This window comes from Pan troglodytes, chromosome 6 (genome assembly GCF_028858775.2).
Source record: "Pan troglodytes isolate AG18354 chromosome 6, NHGRI_mPanTro3-v2.0_pri, whole genome shotgun sequence".
In the NCBI taxonomy this organism is placed as follows: Eukaryota; Metazoa; Chordata; class Mammalia; order Primates; family Hominidae; genus Pan; species Pan troglodytes.
Window position 1 is genome coordinate 86,298,407 of NC_072404.2, and position 20,010 is coordinate 86,318,416.

The 20,010-nt window shown below is 48.1% G+C and overlaps 1 protein-coding gene across 25 annotated transcripts in view; it reads left to right on the forward strand.

Moving 5' to 3' along the window:
* Positions 1-20,010, forward strand: part of LOC747633 (probable E3 ubiquitin-protein ligase DTX2) — a 147,841-nt gene that overhangs the window by 40,372 nt on the left and 87,459 nt on the right. For 4 of the 25 annotated variants that reach the window (XM_063814582.1, XM_063814584.1, XM_063814585.1 and 1 more), the window contains 7 exons: positions 2,121-2,218; positions 8,251-8,390; positions 10,681-10,767; positions 10,945-11,047; positions 12,272-12,452; positions 13,606-13,730; positions 15,526-15,605. In XM_063814582.1, the coding sequence (XP_063670652.1) occupies positions 2,121-2,218; positions 8,251-8,390; positions 10,681-10,767; positions 10,945-11,047; positions 12,272-12,452; positions 13,606-13,692 (696 nt within the window). In that variant the 3' untranslated portion in view covers positions 13,693-13,730; positions 15,526-15,605. Of the gene's footprint in view, positions 1-2,120; positions 2,219-8,250; positions 8,391-10,680; positions 10,768-10,934; positions 11,048-12,096; positions 12,453-13,605; positions 13,731-15,525; positions 15,613-20,010 lie in introns of those variants that run through there. The other 21 variants (XR_010158554.1, XR_010158555.1, XR_008536440.2 and 18 more) reach the window with 13 other exon arrangements.

Genomic DNA, 20,010 nt, shown 5'->3' on the forward strand with positions numbered 1-20,010 from the left:
CAGCCAAGCCAACGTGGTGAAACCCCGTCCCTACTAAAAATACAAAAATTAGCTGGGCATGGGGCATGTGCCTGTAATCCCAGCTACTTGGGAGGCTGAGGCAGGAGAATCGCTTGAACCCAGGAGGCGGAGGTTGCAGTGAGCCCAGATCACGCCACTGCACTCCAGCCTGGACGACAAAGGAGACTCCATCTTAAAAAAAAATTAATTAAATAAATTTTAAAAATTAGCCGGAGCATGGTGTTGTGTGCCTGTGGTTCCAGCTACTGGGAAGGCTGAGGTGGGAGGATTAACTGAACCTGGGAGTTTGAGGCTCCAGTTAGCTGTGAACTGACCTCCCTGGGTGACATATATATATTTAAGCCACTGAGCTGTGAAGGTTGTGAAGGTATGTGAGTTATGTCTTGAAAAATACACACATAGTGAGTGCCAAATACCGGGAGTAGTGTTTAAGTGGCGGGCTTGTCAGCTGTCAAGGGATCTGCAGCCCTTTCTCTGAATCCAAGTTCTTCTTCCTGTGGACAGGGAACCGAGGCTGCGAACTGGGAGGATGTGGCCTCGTGGGGGGCAGGGCCAGCGTGCTGTGATGGGGATGGGGCTGGGCAGGTTGGGGCTGCCTGCTACTCCCCACTCCTGACTCTGGGTGGGGACAGAAGGCAGAGGGAGGCTCCTGGCACCTGGGGCACAGGAATCTCAGGCATGTGGTCCTGAGCCTGTTTCCAAAAGCCAGACCCTCCTCCCCAGGGCGGAGAGACTGGGAGGGGCCCCAATCCAGGCTCTGGGATGGCCTGGCTGGCATCTGGGGTTCCATTGGCCCCTCTCCCTTGGCCCTGGCAGTGGGGCTGGATACTGGCCTGCCTCCCACCAGAGTCCCCCCAGCTCCTCCCTGTTGTGGGCTGGCCTGGGAGGAAGGGGGTGGGGTGCACTTACATTTGCAGGTCTTTCCAGCCCCTGGGGCAGCCTGATTAACCAGCTTCTCCAGGGCCAAGCTGTTGGGGGGTGGGGTACAGCCCGAAGCAGCCAGACCAGCCCCTGAGCCTCCCGGGTGCTGGCGGCTGTCATGGGGCTACCCTGGGGGCAGCCTCACCTAGGGCTGCAGATGCTCCTCCTGGCATTGAACTGTCTCTGGCCCAGCCTGAGCCTGGGTGAGTGGGGGTCCCGGATGGACGCGTCCAGCCAGACCCAAGGGGCTGGGGGCCCTGCTGGAGTGATTGGACCCTGGGCGCCCGCCCCCCTCCGATTGGGAGAGGTAGCCCCAGGGACCCCCACGCCCGTCTCCGTGGCTCACCTTTTGTCCCCCGTGGCCACAGAGCTGGTGCCCTGCACACCACAGATAACAGCTTGGGACCTGGAAGGGAAGGTCACAGCCACCACCTTCTCCCTGGAGCAGCTGCGCTGTGTCTTCGATGGGCTTGCCAGCGCCAGCGATACCGTCTGGCTCGTGGTGGCCTTCAGCAATGGTGCAGGGACTGCTGTGGGTCCTGGGTGAGGGTGACGGCTGAGGAGAGTGGTGGGCCCTAGGAGCCCCTCACCAGCAAGCGCCTTCAATGATTGAGCCCCTGTGGGGGCCTTTGGGAGAGTAGGTGTGGATGAATTGGGCTTTATCTAAAGGGGTAATATGTGTATTGAAAAATACACACGTAGTGAACACCAAATCCCGGGAGTAGTGCAAGTGGTGGGTTTGTCAGCTGTCAAGGGCTCTGCAACCCTTTCTCTGAATCCAAGTAGTTCTTCCTTTGGACAGGGAACCGAGGCTGCGACCTGGGAGGATGTGGCCTCCTGTGGGGCAGGGCTGGTGCACTGCGATGGGGCTGGGGCTGGGGCTGGGCAGGTTGGGACTGCCCGCTGCTGCCCACTCCTGGCTCTGGGTGGGGACAAAAGGCCAGAGGGAAGCTCCCCTTCAGGGGTAACAAAGTCGACTGGGTCTGGACTATCTCTGGGGGCCCTGAGGGAGGAGGTGGCATGGGGGGTCAGGGCTGGAGACTGGGCGAACACAGAACCCCCACTCATAAGGACAAAGCTGCTTTCTCCCCTCCCACCTCCATCTGTTCTCTCATCCTGCAGCCTCCAGGGGCTTCCAGAACCCGGAGACACTGGCTGACATTCCGGCCTCCCCACAGCTGCTGACCGATGGCCACTACATGACGCTGCCCCTGTCTCTGGACCAGCTGCCCTGTGATGACCCATGGCGGGCAGCGGAGGCGCCCCCGTGCTGCAGGTGGGCCATGACCACGGCTGCCACCAGCAGCCCTTCTGCAACGCACCCCTCCCTGGCCCTGGACCCTATCGGTGGGTGGTCCCCACCGGAGCCCTGGGACTGGGGCTGTGCTTGGGGTGGAGGCATTGCTGGGACCAGGGATGCTCTCTCTAGCATCTTTCCAGGGAGGGGTCCCCCGGCCCCGGTCCTCCCCTTTGCAAGCCCGGGCTCCTTCCACTGTAGAGTCAGCAACAGTGCTCACCCCCGCTGGGGCCGGGCAAGGCCCAGGAGGAGCAGGTGGGCACCTTGGGGAGGCGGGATCTTAGTCAAGGTGGGAGGGGGCAGCTTCCCCAAAGTCTAGGCCCCTGTCACCCACCACGGGCAGATCTGGCAGGAAACTCGGGGGCCGAGTTCAGACCCAGTCTCGTCAGTATTAGGCAGGGAGCAGGAGAAGTGGCTCCCACCCGCTCTTACAGATGAGGAAACTGAGGCACAGGAGGTCAAGTGGCCTGCCAACATCGGGGTGGAGCCGGGATGGGGAAGCAGGCAGTGTGTCCAGGTCAGGACTGTCCGGACACAGGAGGAGGCGGGGTGACCTCAGGAAGACCAGGCCCAGGGGAAGCCGGGAAGGCAGGGCGTGGTGAGGCTGGAACAGCACCCCGCTCCGCCCAGCCCCCTTCTGCCCTCTCACCCACTCTCCAGGTCCACCCTCTGCCCTCCCCGCTGCCTCACCCTGGCTCAGCCTTCCAGCTCCATGCCCCGCCCCATCCCCTGCAGCCACTCTTTTCAATGCCAACCTGCCAGGTCCTTCCCCGCTTCCCAGGCCTTGCAGAGCTCCCAGCCCTGCAAAGACACAAACTGAGCCCCTCTGCGGGGCTCCTGGTGCCCTGGGTCCTCAGGCTGCTGGTGATTGAGCCCCCTGCCCCCCGGCTACTGCTGCCCCTCCTGGAGGCCTGTGACCCCTGCCCCATGTGCCCTGCTAAGCCACCTTCTCCTGCTCTTTTGGCTTGTGACATTTAGGAACCAGGGCCCCTAAACCAGCATCCCCGGCCCAGGTCTGGTGTCTGGAGAGCAATTGCTCAGGGGGATGAGGGGTGGTGGCACAGGCCAAGTGGCTGGAGACATCTGAGGGGATTCTCAGAGCAGGGCCAGGCCATGGGCTGCTGCTCTTGACGGGCACCCCCACTCCACATCCATGGGAGGGCCCCAGAGGAGCTGCCTGGGGCTTGGCCCTGCCCAGGGTGGTCCCGGCCTCTGAAGCTCTCCCCTCCTCCCCCACCACCTCCCATCCCCAGGGTGAAGTGAGACCCTGTCTTGAACGAACAGGCCAGGTGCAGTGGCTCACACCTGTAATCCCAGGACTTTGGGAGGCTGAGGTGGGCAGATCACTTAAGGTCAGGAGTTAGAGACCAGCCTGGCCAATGTGGCAAAACCCTGTCTCTACCAAAAATACAAAAATTAGCAGGGCATGGTGGTGGGGGCCTGTAATCCCAGCTACTCGGGAGGCTGAAGCAGGAGAATCACTTGAACCCAGAAGGTGGAGGTTGCAGTGAGCTGAGATCTTGCCACTGCCCTCCAGTTTGGGTGACAGAGCAAGACTCCGTCTCCAAAACAAAACAAAACACACAAACAAACAAAAAAACCCCACCACGGTGGAGCCCAGGTCCCTCTGCCTGGAACTGAGAGAGAGTTAACAGAGGGGCTTGGTGTCTCATGCCTGTAATCCCAACTTTGGGAGGCCAGGGCAGGCGGATCACTTGAGGTCAGGGGTTTGAGAGCAGCCTGGCCAACATGGTGAAACCCTGTCTCTGCTAAAAATACAAAAATTAGCCTGGTGTGGTGGTGGGTGCCTGTAATCCCAGCTACTTGGCAGGCTGAGGCAGGAGAATCACTTGAACCTGGGAAACGGAGGTTGCAGTGAGCCGAGATCATGCCACTGCACTGCAGCTTGGACGACACAGCGAGACTCCAACTCAAAAAAAAAAAAAAAAAAAAGACAAGAGTTAAAAGACCACCTCCCTGTCAGTGACCCTTCAGCAGAGATTGTCTCACGCTGTCCTATCCAGACCCAAGACAGTTGGCTAGGGGCCCGGCCCCGGAGGGGTATGACAGGGAGAAGGAGGGGGCCATTGGTGTTTGCTGTGTGAAAAGATGAATTAATCCTCCCCGGGTTCAAGGACCAGCTAGGAGCAGGATTGCCACGGCTTTTTTTTTTTTTTAACGTGGAGTCTCACTCTGTTGCCCAGGCTGGAGTGCTGTGGCGCGATCTCTGCTCACCGCAACCTCCACTTCCCAGGTTAAAGTGATTCTCGAGCCTTGGTCTCCTGAGTCGCTGGGATCACAGGTGCCTGCCACCACACCCAGCTAATTTTTGTACTTTCAATAGAGATGGGGTTTCGCCATGTTGGCCACAGGCTTTTGCATGTCCTGGGGCCCTTCTGTGTTTGTTCTTACTGTCACAATCCGTGCTGATGCCAGGCGCAGTGCCAGGGACTTCCCATGCGAGCCTGCAGCTGCCCCTCCCTTCTGCACAGCCTCTCTGAGCCCACTGAGGAGCTGCCGTCACCCTCAGGAGCCGCCTGGAACTTGACTTTGGAAACACCCTCTAAACAGATCTTGGAACCTAGGGTGTAAAGACTGAATCATAGTCCAGGAGCCCAGGGGAGGCTACTGGCCCCCACTGAGAGCCAAGGGGGCTTCCTAGGGGTTCTTTCTTTCTTTTCTTTTTCTTTTTTTTTTTTTGAGACCGAGTTTTGCTCTTGTTGCCCAGGCTGGAGTGCAACAGTGCGATCTCAGGTCACTGCAACCTCTGCCTCCTGGGTTCAAGCAATTCTACTGTCTCAGCCTCTGGAGTAGCTGGGATTACAGGCGCCTGCCGCTACACCCGGCTAATTTTTGTATTTTTAGTAGAGATGAAATTTCACCGTGTTAGCCAGGCTGGTCTCGAACTCCTGACCTCAGGTGATCCATCTGCCTTGGCCTCCCAAAGTGCTGGGATTACAGGTATGAGCCACCACGCCTGGTCCCTGGGATTATTTCTGAGCTGACTCTTTTTTTCTTTTCTTTTCTTTTCTTTTGAGATGGAATCTTGCTCTGTTGCCCAGGCTGGAGTGCAGTGGCATGATCTTGGCTCACTGCAACCTCCACCTCCCGGGTTCAAGTGATTCTCCTGCCTGAGCCTCCCAAGTAGCTGGGATTACAGGCACCTGCCATCATGCCTGGCTAATTTTTTTGTATTTTTAGTAGAGACAGGATTTCACCATGTTGGCCAGGCTGGTCTTAAATTCCTGAGTTCAACAGATCCTCCCACCTCAGCCTCCCAAAGTGCTGGGATTACAGGTGACAGCCACCATGCCCGGCCTTGAGCTGAATTTTGAAGGGCAAATGGAAGAAGGAGGCCAAGGCAGGAGGATCTCTTGAGCCTAAGAGTTCAAGACCAGCTTGGGCAACACAGCAAGACCCCATCTCTAAAAAGTTTTTTTAAAAAGAGGGAAGAAGGAGAGAGGAGGAGAGAGAGCTACTCAGAGAGACCAGGGGTGTATACGGTCCTGTTCTGCAGTGGCACCCATGGTGGCCAAGGGGTGGTAGCAGGGATTGTGGGCTGGGAAGAACCAGATCTGAACCAGGGCAGACAAAGAGGATTGGAGAGGAAGAGTTGGATTCCAGAAATATGCAGGAGGTGGCCGCAGGAATTGGGAGATAAGGCAGAGGGAAGAGGCCATGCCCAGTTTCTGATGTGGCCTGGGCGTGAATGCAAAAATTGGGGTCTTCTGTGCTTTGCAAGTGAGTGCACCACCACAGTTTGCTTTACGGCAAGGCCCCAGGAAAAGGGGTTCTGGGGATGTCATCTCAACGGCAGGTGTGTTCCACAAGAACATTAATACATCGTTAATATTTTTGAAAGACAAGACTGGGCATGGTGGCTCACACCTGTAATCCCAGCACTTTGGGTGGCTGAGGCAAGTGGATCACTTGAGCTCAGAAGTTTGAGACCAGCCTGGGCACCATGGCAAAACCCCGTGTCTACTAAAAATACAAAAAATAGCCAGATGCGGTGGCTCGTGCCTGTAGTCCCAGCTACTCGGGAGGCTGAGGCAGGAGAATCGCTTGAATCTGGGAGGCAGAGGTTGTAGTGAGCTGAGATCACACCACTGCACTCCAGCCTGGGCAACACAGCGAGACTCCATCTGAAGAAAAAAAAAAAAGAACCCAAGGGAGGGGGCACTGCCCAGCACAGGCACAGTCCCATCAGGCCCTGGGGAGCCATGCCAGGGCGTTCTGCCCAGCACAGTCACACCTAAAAGGGTCCTCAGCCGAACCCCATCCCCTTGAATACCAGCTCGTGACGGCTTTGAGCAGAACATGTCACGGGAACGGCAATGTGCAGAACTTTTTATTAAATGGCATTTAAAATATTCCCCAGGACTGTGTAGTTGGGGAAACACCACAAAATCCATTGGCCAGGAACATAATGGCTCAATGGTTCGAAACAAATGCATTGTTAAAAGGAAAAACAGCAACTGTTGCGGGGTAATGACTTGCAGATGACTCAGCAGGCCAAACATCAAAGGAATTCGGATGGCAGCAGGTGGGCACAGGCAGGAAGCACCCCTCCCTCACTCTCACTTCCAGCGATCGCTTTACCTCCCTGGAGTGTCTAAGCCACCCATTTCTCTCCATCATCCCTGCAATCCCCAAGCAAGAGCCACCTTGGTCTCCCGCTGGGATGTCCGTGGCTCCTCTCTAGCTGAACTCTCCACGTCCACTCCTGCCCGTCGCCCATTCCCCTCTCAGTATCCAGAGGGACCAGGTTCTTTGTTCTTTTTTTTTTTTTAAGATAGAGTCTCACTCTGTTGCCTAGGCTGGAGTGCAGTGGTGTGATCTCGGCTCACTGCAACCTCCAGCTTCAGGTTCAAACGATTCTCCTGCCTCAGCCTCCCAGGTAGCTGAGACTATAAACGTGCGCCACCGTGCCTGGCTAATTTTTTTGTATTTTTAGTAGACAGGGTTTCACCATGTTGACCAGGCTGGTCTCCAACTCCTGACGTCGGGTGATCCACCCACCTTGGCCTCCCAAAGTGCTGGGATTACAGGTGTGAGCCACTGCACCCAGCCAGGACCAGGTTCTAAACCTGATCACATCGCACCTCTGCTCCCAACATTCAGGAACTTCACACTGCAAGAACAGAATCTAGGTTCAGACAGGTGTGGCAGCTCACGTCTGTAATCCCAGCACTTTGGGAGGCCAAGGCAGGTGGATCACTTGAGGTCAGGAGTTCGAGACCAGCCTGGCCAGCATGGTGAAACGCCATCTCTACTAAAAATACAAAAATTAGCCAGGCATGGTGGTGGGCGCCTGTAATTTCAGCTACTTGGGAGGCTGAGGCAGGAGAATTGCTTGAACCCGGGAGGCGGAGGTTGCAGTGAGCTGAGATCACACCACTGCACTCCAGCCTGGACGACAGAGCGAGGCTCTGTCTCAAAAAAAGCAAAACAAAATAAAACATACCAACATCTAATCTCTATAAAATATTTTTAGAAGTTATCCAGGTGGGCCGGGTGCAGTGGCTCATGCCTGTAATCCCAGCACTTTGGGAGGCCGAGGCGGGTGGATCACTTGAGGTCAGGAGTTCAAGACCAGCCTGCCCGACGTGGTGAAACCCCATCTCTACTAAAAAAAAATACAAAAATTAGCCGATTACAGGCATGAGCCACCCCACCAGGCCATGCTTTCAGTTTTCAAGAAAGAAGACACCATTGTTGCCAAAGATTTTGGTAATTTGAGAGATACAATGTATGTTTTCTCCAAGTGGATCCTAGATAGTAAGGATCTGTTGAATTTGAAGTATCTATCCAGAAGTATTTTGGGTACATGTTTAAGGATTGTAAAACAGTGTTTCTATTTCTGGATATAATAAATGTATTTGTTAATATAATAAATGAACAGATTAGACCTATAAACTATTTACAGTGTTGAGTCATTTCCCACAGTTAAAATCAGGATGAAAATATATAGCTGAATACTTGCTTTGTTTCTTGTAACATTTCTTTAGTACAGAACCTGCTAAGGCCATCAAACCTATTGATCGGAAGTCAGTCCATCAGATTTGCTCTGGGCCAGTGGTACTGAGTCTAAGCACTGCAGTGAAGGAGTTAGTAGAAAACAGTCTGGATGCTGGTGCCACTAATATTGGTAAGTTTGGGAGAGTTTTAAGCCACAAGAAATGATTAGTGTGTGTTGTTGTAGTCAAGAAACATTTGTTATTGAAATAAGACTATCAAGTGTTGATGTAGTAATAAATTATTATTTTTAAGTTAAAGTTAGCACCTATTATGTGCCTAGTACTTAGCTAGGTAGTAATAATAACAACAGCTTTTATTGTGTTCTTATGGTGTGCCAGGCAGGTGTTATGCTAAGAATTGCACAGAAATATCTCATTTAATTTGCAGAATAGCTGGGCATGGTGTTTCACACCTGTAATCCTAGCCCTTTGAGAGGCCAAGGTGGGGGGATTGCTTGAAGCCAGAGTTCAAGACCAACCTGGCCAACATGGTGAGACCTCATCTCTATTAAAAAAATAAAGCAGGCCGGATGTGGTGGCTCACACCTGTAATCCCAGCACTTTGGGAGGCCAAGGTGGGTGGATACCTGAGGTCAGCAGTTTGAGACCAGCCTGTCCAAAATGGTGAAACTCTGTCTCTACTAAAAATATAAAAATTAGCCGGACCTGGTGGCAGAAGCCTGTAATCCCAGCTACTTGGGAGGCTGAGGCATGAGAATTGCTTGAACCCGGGAGGCAGAGGTTGCAGTGAGCCGAGATCGTGCCACTGCACACCAGCCTGGGACAGAGCAAGACTCCGTCTCAATAAAATAAAATAGGCGTGGAGTAGTGGCTCACATCTATAATCCCAGCACTTTGGGAGGCAGAGCAGGGCTGATCATTTGAGGTCAGGAGTTCAAGACCAGCCTAACCAACATGGTAAAACCCTGTCTCTACTAAAAATACAAAAATTAGCCAGATGTGATGGTGCATGGCTGTAATCTCAGCTCCTCGGGAGGCTGAGGGAGGAGAATTGCTTGAACTTCGGAGGTGGAGGTTGCAGTGAGCCAAGATCAGATCATGCCACTGCATTCCAGCCTGGGTGACAAGAGCAAAACTCCATCACAAAAAAAAAAACAAGAAAAAAAAAGAAAATAACACAATAAAATAAACCTAAAAAATTATTAATCAGCTGAGTAACTTTATGAGATAGAACTTATTATCTTCATTTTACAGATGAGGAAATTAAGGAACAGGAAATTTCTTTTTTTTGAGATTATAAAGCTAATAAAATAGGATCCAGGAAGTCTGATTCCAGAACCAGTTGTCTTTTTTTTTTTTTTTTTTTGAGATGGAGTTTCGCTCTTGTTGCCCAGGCTATAGTGCAACGGCACGATCTCGGCTCACCGCAACCTCCGCCTCCCGGGTTCAAGCAATTCTGCCTCAGCCTTACGAGCAGCTGGGATTACAGGCATGCACCACCACACCTGGCTAATTTTGTATTTTTAGTAGAGACAGGGTTTCTCCACGTTGGTCAGGCTAGTCTGGAACTCCTGACCTCAGGTGATCTGCTCACTTTGGCCTCCCAAAGTGCTGGAATTACAGGCATGAACAACCGCGCCTGCCCCCCTTTCTCCTTACTGGGTATGTTAAAATTATTTCTTTCAAAAGAAAAGGCTGGGCCGGGCGCGGTGGCTCACGCCTGTAATCCTAGCACTTTGGGAGGCCGAGACGGGCAGATCACGAGGTCAGGAGATCGAGACCATCTTGGCTAACACAGTGAAACCCCGTTTCTACTAAAAATACAAAAAATTAGCCGGGCGTGTTGGCGGGCGCCTGTAGTCCCAGCTACTTGGGAGGCTGAGGCAGGAGAATGGCGTGAACCCGGGAGGCGGAGCTTGCAGTGAGCCGAGATCGCGCCACTGCACTCCAACCTGGGAGACAGAGCAAGACTCCGTCTCAAAAAAAAAAAAAAAAAAAAAAAAGAAAAGGCTGGTCAAAGTGCAACGGTGTTAACCACTAATTGATCACAACCAGTTACAGATTTTTTTGTTCCTTCTCCACTCCAACTGCTTCATTTGACTAGCCTATGGACAAAAAAAAAAAAAAGAGGAAAGAAAAAGCTAAACTATTTAATCTGGGCTAGTAATGGCCAGAAAGGGCTTTATAAAAATGAAATATACAAAATGATACTCGTACGTTTAACTAAAGGTATAGTTATGACTCTTCAATTTGCATATATTATAAATAATATCAATATAAAAGCTTATAGCATGGGTTCATTTTTTTTTTTTTTTTTTCTTTTTGAGACGGAGTCTCACTGTCTCCCAGGCTGGAGAGCAGTGGCGCGATCTCGGCTCACTGCAAGCTCCGACCCCCGGGTTCATGCCATTCTAGCATGGGTCCATTTTTAATAAATACATAAATATTTAAACTTTCTAGATCTAAAGCTTAAGGACTATGGAGTGGATCTCATTGAAGTTTCAGACAGTGGATGTGGGGTAGAAGAAGAAAACTTGGAAGGCTTAAGTAAGTTGACTTTTTCTAATCCTATTATAAAATAATTGGGCCACATGTCTCAGAATTTTGAGTAACACTGTCTTGGGAAACGCAAAAACAGTTTTTTCAGCCAGTTACTAGATATCATGTATATCCGTTGTTTTAGCACTTGAGGTATCTTAGTCCTTACTTTACAGTCTCTTTCAGCTCTGAAACATCACACATGTAAGATTCAAGAGTTTGCCGACCTAACTGAGGTTGAAACTTTCGGCTTTCAGGGGGAAGCTCTGAGCTCACTGTGTGCACTGAGGTGATACAATGTTTTTATCCATTCACTTGACCCCTTAGAAAAACCTCTCAGAAAGTTAATTGGAATCGTTATTATTTACAATTTTCTATCTCGGTATCTCAGCTTCTAGCTTCTGAATTCTGTTTTGTCTCACTGCCAATCTAAGTCCTAGTACTTCTGAAATGTGGGAAATAAATGAATGAAATGAAGCAAATAGTATTGTTAAAAAAAAAGGTTAACCTTGTTAGAACAGTAACTTCTCAATTTTAACATAACATATAGGTAATAAATGATAGTTATCATTGCTTTTCATCATCAAATTTTAGGGAAACATTTCACCAAAGCACTATTTAATTATAGCCCAGATACTAAATTTTTATAATTATATTTAAATATATATACACATATATATATGTGTATACATATATACACATATATATGTGTGTGTGTATATGTGTGTGTGTATATATATGTGTGTGTGTGTATATATATATATATATATATATATATATATATATTTTTTTTTTTTTTTTTTTTTTTTTTTTTTTTAGACAGAGTCTCACTGTGTCACCCAGGCTGGAGTGCAGTGGCACAGTCTCAGCTCACTGCAATCTCTGCCTCCCAGGTTCAAGTGATTCTCGTGCCTCAGCCTCCTGAAGAGCTGGGACTATAGCGTGCACCACCACTCCTGGCTAATTTTTGTATTTTTAGTAGAGATGGGGTTTTGCCATGTTGCCCAGGCTGGTCTGGAACTCCAGGCCTCAAGTGATCTGCGCTCCTTGGCCTCCCAAAGTGCTGGAATTCCAGGCATGAGCCACCGCACCCTGCCCTACATATACATTTTAATTATAATATCTTTTGGATTCTTTAAAAATTAAAAAAATTTTTTTAGTTCTTTAAAAAATTCTTTAAAACAATTTTATTTGAAGAGTAATAACAAAACAAATCTCTATTTGTGAATAAATAAACCTTGAGATCATTTATGGTTTTGCAATTCAACCTGGAAAATGAAATCAAAGCTTTTATCAAAACAAAGCATGTTTAGTGCTCTCTGTCTCACTGTCTTTTAGATGCCAAACCTTAGATTTTATGATGACTCCTCAACCGTTTAGATCTTGGTTATCTCAGAGGGATCATCAGCTTTTTAAGAAAGTTTTGAGAGAAAAGCAAGTGAAGAAAAGCATAGTCAATGCTCAACATCACGGGTCTCTCACTGAACACACCACGCCTGGTATTCTCTCACAGCGATGTCACCATTTCTACCTGCCACGCATCGGCGAAGGTTGGGACTCGACTGGTGTTTGATCACGATAGGAAAATCATCCAGAAAACCCCCTTCCCCCACAGAGGGACCACAGTCAGCGTGAAGCAGTTATTTTCTACACTACCTGTGCGCCATAAGGAATTTCAAAGGAATATTAAGAAGGTACAGTAAATTAATCCTGGTTTTCAAGAGTATTGGTTAATGCACATGAGCAAAAGATTTACTAAAGATGTTTATTCTTCAGTTGATTCTCTTGCCATAATCTATTGAGAAATGCTTTATTTGCATTTCTCGTTAAAGACTTAACATTAAAGACTTAACTTTAGGGTGATTTACTTTTTTCTTTTCATCACATAGTGTTTATTAGGACTGGGCAACATAGTGAGACTCTGTTTCTATGAAAAATTAAAAAAAAAATTGACTGGGCATGGTGGCATCCACCCGTAGTTCCAGCTACTTGGGAAGCTGAAGTGGGAGATTCACTTGAGCCCAGAAACTTGAGACTGCAGTGAGCTATGATTACGCCACTGTATTTCAGACTGGGAGACAGAGTAAGACCCTGTCTGGAAAAATATATATACATATATATTTTTTATTTTTATTTTTAATTTTTATCTTTTTTTGAGATGGAGTCTCACTTTGGCGCCCTGGCTGGAGTGCAGTGGCACGATCTCGATTCACTGCAACCTCCACCTCCCGAGTTTAAGCGATTCACCTGCCTCAGCCTTCTGAATAGCTGGGATTACAGGCGCACACCACCACACCTGGCTCATTTTTGTATGTTTAGCAGAGACGGGGTTTCATCATGTTGTCCAGGCTGGCCAGGCTGGTCTCGAATTCCTGACCTCAGGTGATCCGCCCACCTCGGCCTCTCAAAGTGCTGGGATTATAGGCGTGAGCCACCATGCCTGCCTTATGTACTTATATTTTAATGAGACTATTTCTCTCGGTTTTCTGATAAATGAGTTACTGGAACCCTTATGAATCTGAATGCAAAAGAAACAGCTAAATGTTATGTAATTGTTGTGTTTAAAAACCAGATTATAAAACTATCTGTATTATATGATTACGGTTTTATAAAAACAAAACAACGGCCTAAATGTGTATAGTATAAAGGCTGGAAGAGTCAGCACTTTCATGTTCTCAGCGGTTATCCTTGGATGTGAGATCTCATGCACTTTTTGCTCTCTTCTTTGTGCCTTTCCATTTTGGATGTGTATTTTTTACAATCTAAAAAGTTACTTAAACATATGCAGCTAAAAACTTTTTTTACTCCTAAAGCATTTGGTGCTAATTTTAACTTTTCTTTTTTTAGACAGAGTCTTCTCACTCTGTCGCCCAGGCTGGAGTGCAGTGGTGTGATCTTGGCTCACTGCAACCTCTACCTCCTGGGTTCAAGTGATTGTCCTGCCTCAGTCTCCCAAGTAGCTGGGATTATAGGTATGTGTCACCATGACCAGCTAATTTTTGTATTTTTAGTAGAGATAGGGTTTCACCATGTTGGCCAGGCTGGTCTTGCACCCCTGACCTCAAGTGATCTGCCTGCCTCAGCCTCCCAAAGTGCTAGGATTACAGGCATGAGCCACCACACGTGGCCTTTTTTTTTTAAAGCTTTTTTGTAAGTCAGCTAGCAAGAACACAAGAAGAAATACTCAAATCTCCCTTACCCAGCTGGGGGCTATGTCAGGTTTTATAAACATAGGGTAATCAGTTGTGATTTGATTGGATCTTGCAATAAAGTAATGCTGGGAGGTGTGATCTGACTGGATCCTGCCATGGGGTGACAGCAAAACTCAATCTGATTGGATCCTGGCTCCTGCCATGGAGTGTCCAGTTCTTAAATCAGTCTCAGCTCTTCAGGCCGAGCTTTTAGTTTCCACTCCGTGGTTGCATGCTTGGTTAACCTGGGCATGCACAGGGTACATGCCCTTCAACCTGTGGGTCCATGGCAATTGAAAAACAACTGACAACCTCATTACATAAAAGTTGAACTGAGCCGGGTGTAGTGACTCACGCCTGTAATCCCAGCACTTTGGGAGGCCAAGGCAGGTGGAGGTCAGGACTTCAAGACCAGCCTGGCCAAAATGATAAAACCCCATCTCTACTAAAAATATAAATATTAGCCAGGTGTGGTGGTGCACCCTTATAATCCCAGCTATCTGGAGGCTGAGGCAGCAGAATCACTTGAACCTAGGAGGTGGAGGTTGCAGTGAGCTGAGTTCATACCATTGCACTCCAGCCTGGGTGACAAGAGTGAAACTCCGTCAAAAAAAAAAAAAAAAAAAAGTTGAACCAGATTTGGTCTGATGCAGTTACAGATCTACAAACTTCACCGCCACCCTCCTGCCAACACCTTCCACTCCTCATTCTTGAGGGATTAGGGATGGAGGTCGTGCTTCTGCTTCGACTTCATGCTGATCAGGGCACTGAGTCCCCTAAAGTGAAAGGAATGAAACTCTTGGGCTTCTGAGTTCAAATGAGTTCTGGGGTCACCCGGAGTAGCTTGAAAGGCTGGTATTGTCGTAATACAAGCTGAAGGTGGAAGTGTTGGAGCCTGGAGGACAAACAGCTCACCATCCATTTAAATAAATAGGACCAAAAAGTAACAGAACAGTGGCCACGAGGGGCCCCAACAGAGGAAGAAACCAGGTGAGGTGCGGTATAGTGGACTCGACTGCCTTCTAAATCTCAGTTGTTGGCCGGGTGCAGTGGCTCACGCCTGTAATTCCAGCAAAAGAAAAGCCGAGGCAGGGTGATCACGAGGTCAGGTGTTCAAGACCAGCCTGGCAAACATGGTGAAGCCCTGTCTCTACTAAAAATACAAAATTAGCTAGGCATGGTGGCATGTGCTGTAGTCCCAGCTACTCGGGAGGCTGAGGCAGGAGAATCGCTTGAACCCGGGAGGCAGAGGTTGCAGTGAGCCAAGATTGTGCCACTGCACTCCAGCCTAGGTAACAGAGCAGGACTCCATCTCAGTCAATCAATCAATCAATCAATCTCAGTGGTTGAACTACCCTTGACATGGTTCAGCTCTGTATCCACACCGAAATCTCATGTCAAATTGTAATTCCCAGTGTTGTGGGAGGGACCTGGTGGGAGGTGATTGGCTCATGGGGGCCGACTTCCCCCTTGCTGTTCTCGTGATATTGAGTGAGCGCTTGTGGGATCTGGTTGTTTAAAAGCGTGCAGCCCTCCCACTTCACTCTCTCTGTCTCTCCTGCTCCAACATGGCCAGACGTGCCTGCTTCCCCTTCGCCTTCTGCCGTGATTGTCAGTTTCCTGAGGCCTCCCCAGCCATGCTTCCTTTACAGCCAGCAGAACTGTGAGTCAATTAAACCTCTTTTCTTCATAAATTACCCAGTTTCTCATAGTTCTTTATAGCAGTGTGAAAACAGACTAATGGCACTTCTGGTTGAAGGAATGCAGCCATTCTGCTTGTTTGACTATGTCCTTTCTATTCATCTGTATTTCCTGGGAGGTGTTTATCCAAGTGCAATAGGAGGTATTGGTGACCGCACAGTCCCCTCAGTGTTCTGCTAGTAAATAGTTGAAGGTTGATCATTGATCTCCTGCGTTTTCAGTCTGGCATGGAAAAGCCCCCGTGCAACTGGTAAAGATATCAATAAGCACCAGGAGGTATCTAAATCCACCAGGAGCCATAGGCATCACGTCGACGTCCATTTACCAGTCTTCCCTGGCAAGATTCTTCTGAATTGTGCTGCCTTGACCAAAAGAGGTATGGGAGGGGCTGGGCACAGTGGCTTGTGCCTGTAATCCCAACATTTTGGGAAACCAATTCAGGTGGATCATTAGAGGTCAGGGGTTCAAGACCATCCTGGCCAACATGGTGACATCCCATCTCTACTAAAAATATAATAAGTTAGCTGGGTTTGGTGTTGGGTGCCTGTAATCCCAGCTACTCGAGAGGCTGAGGCAGGATAATCGCGTGAACCTGGGAGGAGGAGGTGGCAGTGAGCTGAGATCGTGCCATTGCACTCCAGCGTGGGCAACAAGAGTGAAACGTCGTCCCAAAAAATAAAAAAAAAGTCCGGGCGTGATGGCTCACACCTGTAATCCCAGCACTTTGGGAGGCCAAGACGGGTGGATCACGAGGTCAGGAGTTCAAGACCAGCCTGGCCTAGATGGTGAAACCCTGTCTCTACTAAAAATACAAATATTAGCTGGGCATGGTGGCATGCACCTGTAATCTCAGCTACTCAGAAGTCTGATGCAGGAGAATTGCTAAAACCCAGGAGGGAGAGGTTACATTGAGCTGAGATTGCACCACTGCACTCTAGCCTGGGTGACAGAGCAAGACTCCGTCTCGAAAGAAAGAGAAAGGAAATTCCCCAGGGAAGTACCTCGGCTTATTTCATAAACAGGTACTGAAGGAAGCAGAGGCATGTGGAGGACTTCCCCACCTCATGCAGCTATTTGGGCCATGGCATCTGAAATTTATTATTTCAGAGTCACCCCTTTGATGACCTTAGCAGTGAACTGCAGTCATCTGTTTAGGCCTCTCCATGGCCCACGTCAATGCCGGTATTTCTGTTTGTTGCACATTTGACTTCCTTGTTGTTGGCATTTAGAAGGCCCCCCGTTTCCCAGATCACACCACGGGCATGGACCACAGAGATTGCATCTTGTGAGTCTGTAGAAATGGTCAAGGCCTTGTCCTCTCTTAGGTCCAGAGGTCAGGTTAATGCAGATTTTCCTGGCCATCTGTGCTGAAGTCCCTGTGGGGAGGCTCCTGGCTGGTTTCCTGTAGGTAGACAGCTACACGTCCTGCCCTTCATTGGCTTCTTTTCATGAAGCTCCTGCCATCTACAAAATATGTCTCCCTTCTTGAATCACATCTCTGTTATTGAAACTCTAGAAGTCGACCGGGCATGGTGGCTATGCCTATAATCCCAGCATTTTGGGATGCCAAGGCGGGTGGATCACCTGAGGTCAGGAGTTCAAGACCAGCCTGGCCAACATGGCGAAACCCCGTCTCTAATACAGATACAAAAATTAGCCAAGCATGGTGGCCACTGTACTCCAGCCTGGGCGACAGAGCAAGACTCCGTCTCAAAAAAAAAAAAAAAAAAAAAAAGAGAAAGAAAGTGTCATGCTTTTCTGCATTCTGTGAATTGTTTTAGTGAGTTATCGAACTTGAGGGTATGGTGGGAACCTCCAAATTTGCAGCCAGTTGGTGAGAAGTACATGTGGTCTGAGGACACCCAAGCCTGCAGGTGTGTCTAAAGCGAGGGCAGCCTGGTGGGGGCTGGTGGCCTTAACCTGTGGCATTTGAGGTAACATCAGGGAGTTGACATCAGAATTGCATCACATAGGCTGGGCGCGGTGGCTCATGCCTGTAATCCTAGCACTTTGGGAGGCCAAGGCGGGCAGATCACGAGGTCAGGAGATCGAGACCATCCTGGCTCACACAGTGAAACCCCGTCTCTACTAAAAATACAAAAAATTAGCCAGGCATGGTGGCGGGCGCCTGTAGTCCCAGCTACTCGGGAGGCTGAGGCAGGAGAATGGCGTGAACCCAGGAGGCGGAGCTTGCATTGAGCCAAGATCATGCCACCGCACTCCAGCCTGGGTAACAGAGCGAGACTCCATCCCCCCCCCCAAAAAAGACAAAAAACAGAATTGTGTCACACAGGCCAGATGCAGTGGCTCATGCTTATAATCCCAGCAATTTGAAAGGCAAGGTAAGAGGATCGCTTGAGCTTGAGTCTGAGGCCGCAGTGAGCTATGACCACACCACTGCACCCCAGTCTGGGTGACAGCGCAAGACCCCAACTCCAAAAAGAAAAAAGAAAAATCACAAAGAATTGCATGGCAGAGTGCCTGTCTTTCACAGCTTTAACTGCTGAAGGAACTTTCTTTTTTTTTTTTTTTTTGAGAGGGGGTGAGGAGACACAATCTCTGCTAGTGATTCTCTTGCCTCAGCCTCCCAAATAGCTGGGATTATAGGCGTGCACCACCACGCCTGCCTAATTTTTGTATTTTTAGTAGAGACAGGGTTTTGCCATGTTGGCCAGGCTGGTCTCAAACTCCTGCTGGGATCATGGGCGTGAGCCACCACGCCCGGCCACCTTTAGAGTTTTCTTACCACGTGGTTTTCCTCTCTCAATATCTTTCTCTCATTTCCTGCCTTAAAACTCTAGCTTGGCATCTGGGCGCAGTAGCTCATGCCTGTAATCCCAGCACTTTGGGAGGCCGAGGTGGGTGGATCACTTGAAGTCAGGAGTTCGAGACCAGCCTGGCCAACATGGTGAAACCTTGTCTCTACTATTTTTACAAAAGTTAGTCGGATGTACAGACGGGTGCCTGTAGTCCCAGCTGCTTGGGAGGCTGAGGCAGGAGAATTTGTTTGAACCCAGAGGTGAAAGTTGCAGGGAGCCGAGGTTGTGCCACTGCACTCCAGCCTGGGAGACAGAGCAAGACTCTGTCTCCAAAACAAACAAACAAACAAAAAAACCCTGTAGCTTGAGCCTTCTCTTCTATTGTTTTTCTTTAAAAAATAAAAATTAAAAATAGATGTAGATGCTATGTTGCTGAGGCTGGCCTCAAACTCCTGGCCTCAGGTGAACCTCCCACCATGACCTGCAAAACTGCAGGGATTGTAGGTGTGAGCACTGCACCCAGCCTTATGTTTTTTTCTACATAAAAAACAGCACAGAATTATCTTCCAGAGCTAATAAATATGTTCAAATAACCACAACCCCATTAAGGAAAAATATCACTGGGCAGCAAATAATCAATCCAGACCAATATAATCACAATTGCTGTGAAGGTGAGAAAAGTTCATTTTTATTATGTTTCCCCAAGAGATGCACTCTATTGTTCTCTTGAAAACACACAGCTCATGTCCTCCTTTAGAACACACATCCTCTTTAAAGTAACATACAAACATGCCAAAACAAGGTAAAAAATTACATCTGAATTCTCACATTTCAAACATATATGAAATATCAAATAAAAATTTATTTTTACAAGAATTTAGGGGAACTACTACATAGCCATAAATGTAATATATATGTTAGCTAAGTATCATAGATAAAAACCATGCTCCCTTCAGCAGCATGTGTAATAATAGATACAAAGATTGAAAGGTAAAAGATTTAGGATGAAAAGAATGCTCTCTTAAAAAGGAAAACAAAATTATATGTATGTGTATATAACAGTTATAACACCCATCACACAGCTTTATAGAAACAGCATCTATTCAAAAATACCAGTATTTCCAAAATATTTAAAATAATATTTAAAGTAATAATAATATTTAAATAAATAAATATATTTAATAAATATTTCAATAAATAAAATAATATTTAAATAATTCCATATCCATGTTTTTCAAAATAAACCAATAAAATAGATAGTATATATTAGACGTGTTAGTATATATATCTGAGACATGTTAAAAATCACAACTGAATTCTCACAATTCAGTCACAAACCTAAACAGCAAATAAAAATTTCTATCACCAGAATTATGTTTTTTTCTGGTGGGGAACTACCAATAGCTATAAATAGAAGAGATTATTATGGAAGTATCATAGATAAAAAGAGTGCTCGCTTCAGGGGCACATATAATAATACAGAAACAAATTTAAAGATAATAAAATATTTAGGATAAAAAGAATCGTCTCTTAAAAATGAAAAGAAAATTATCTTTATGTATATATAACAACTATAACTCTCATCAAAAAACTACAGGAAC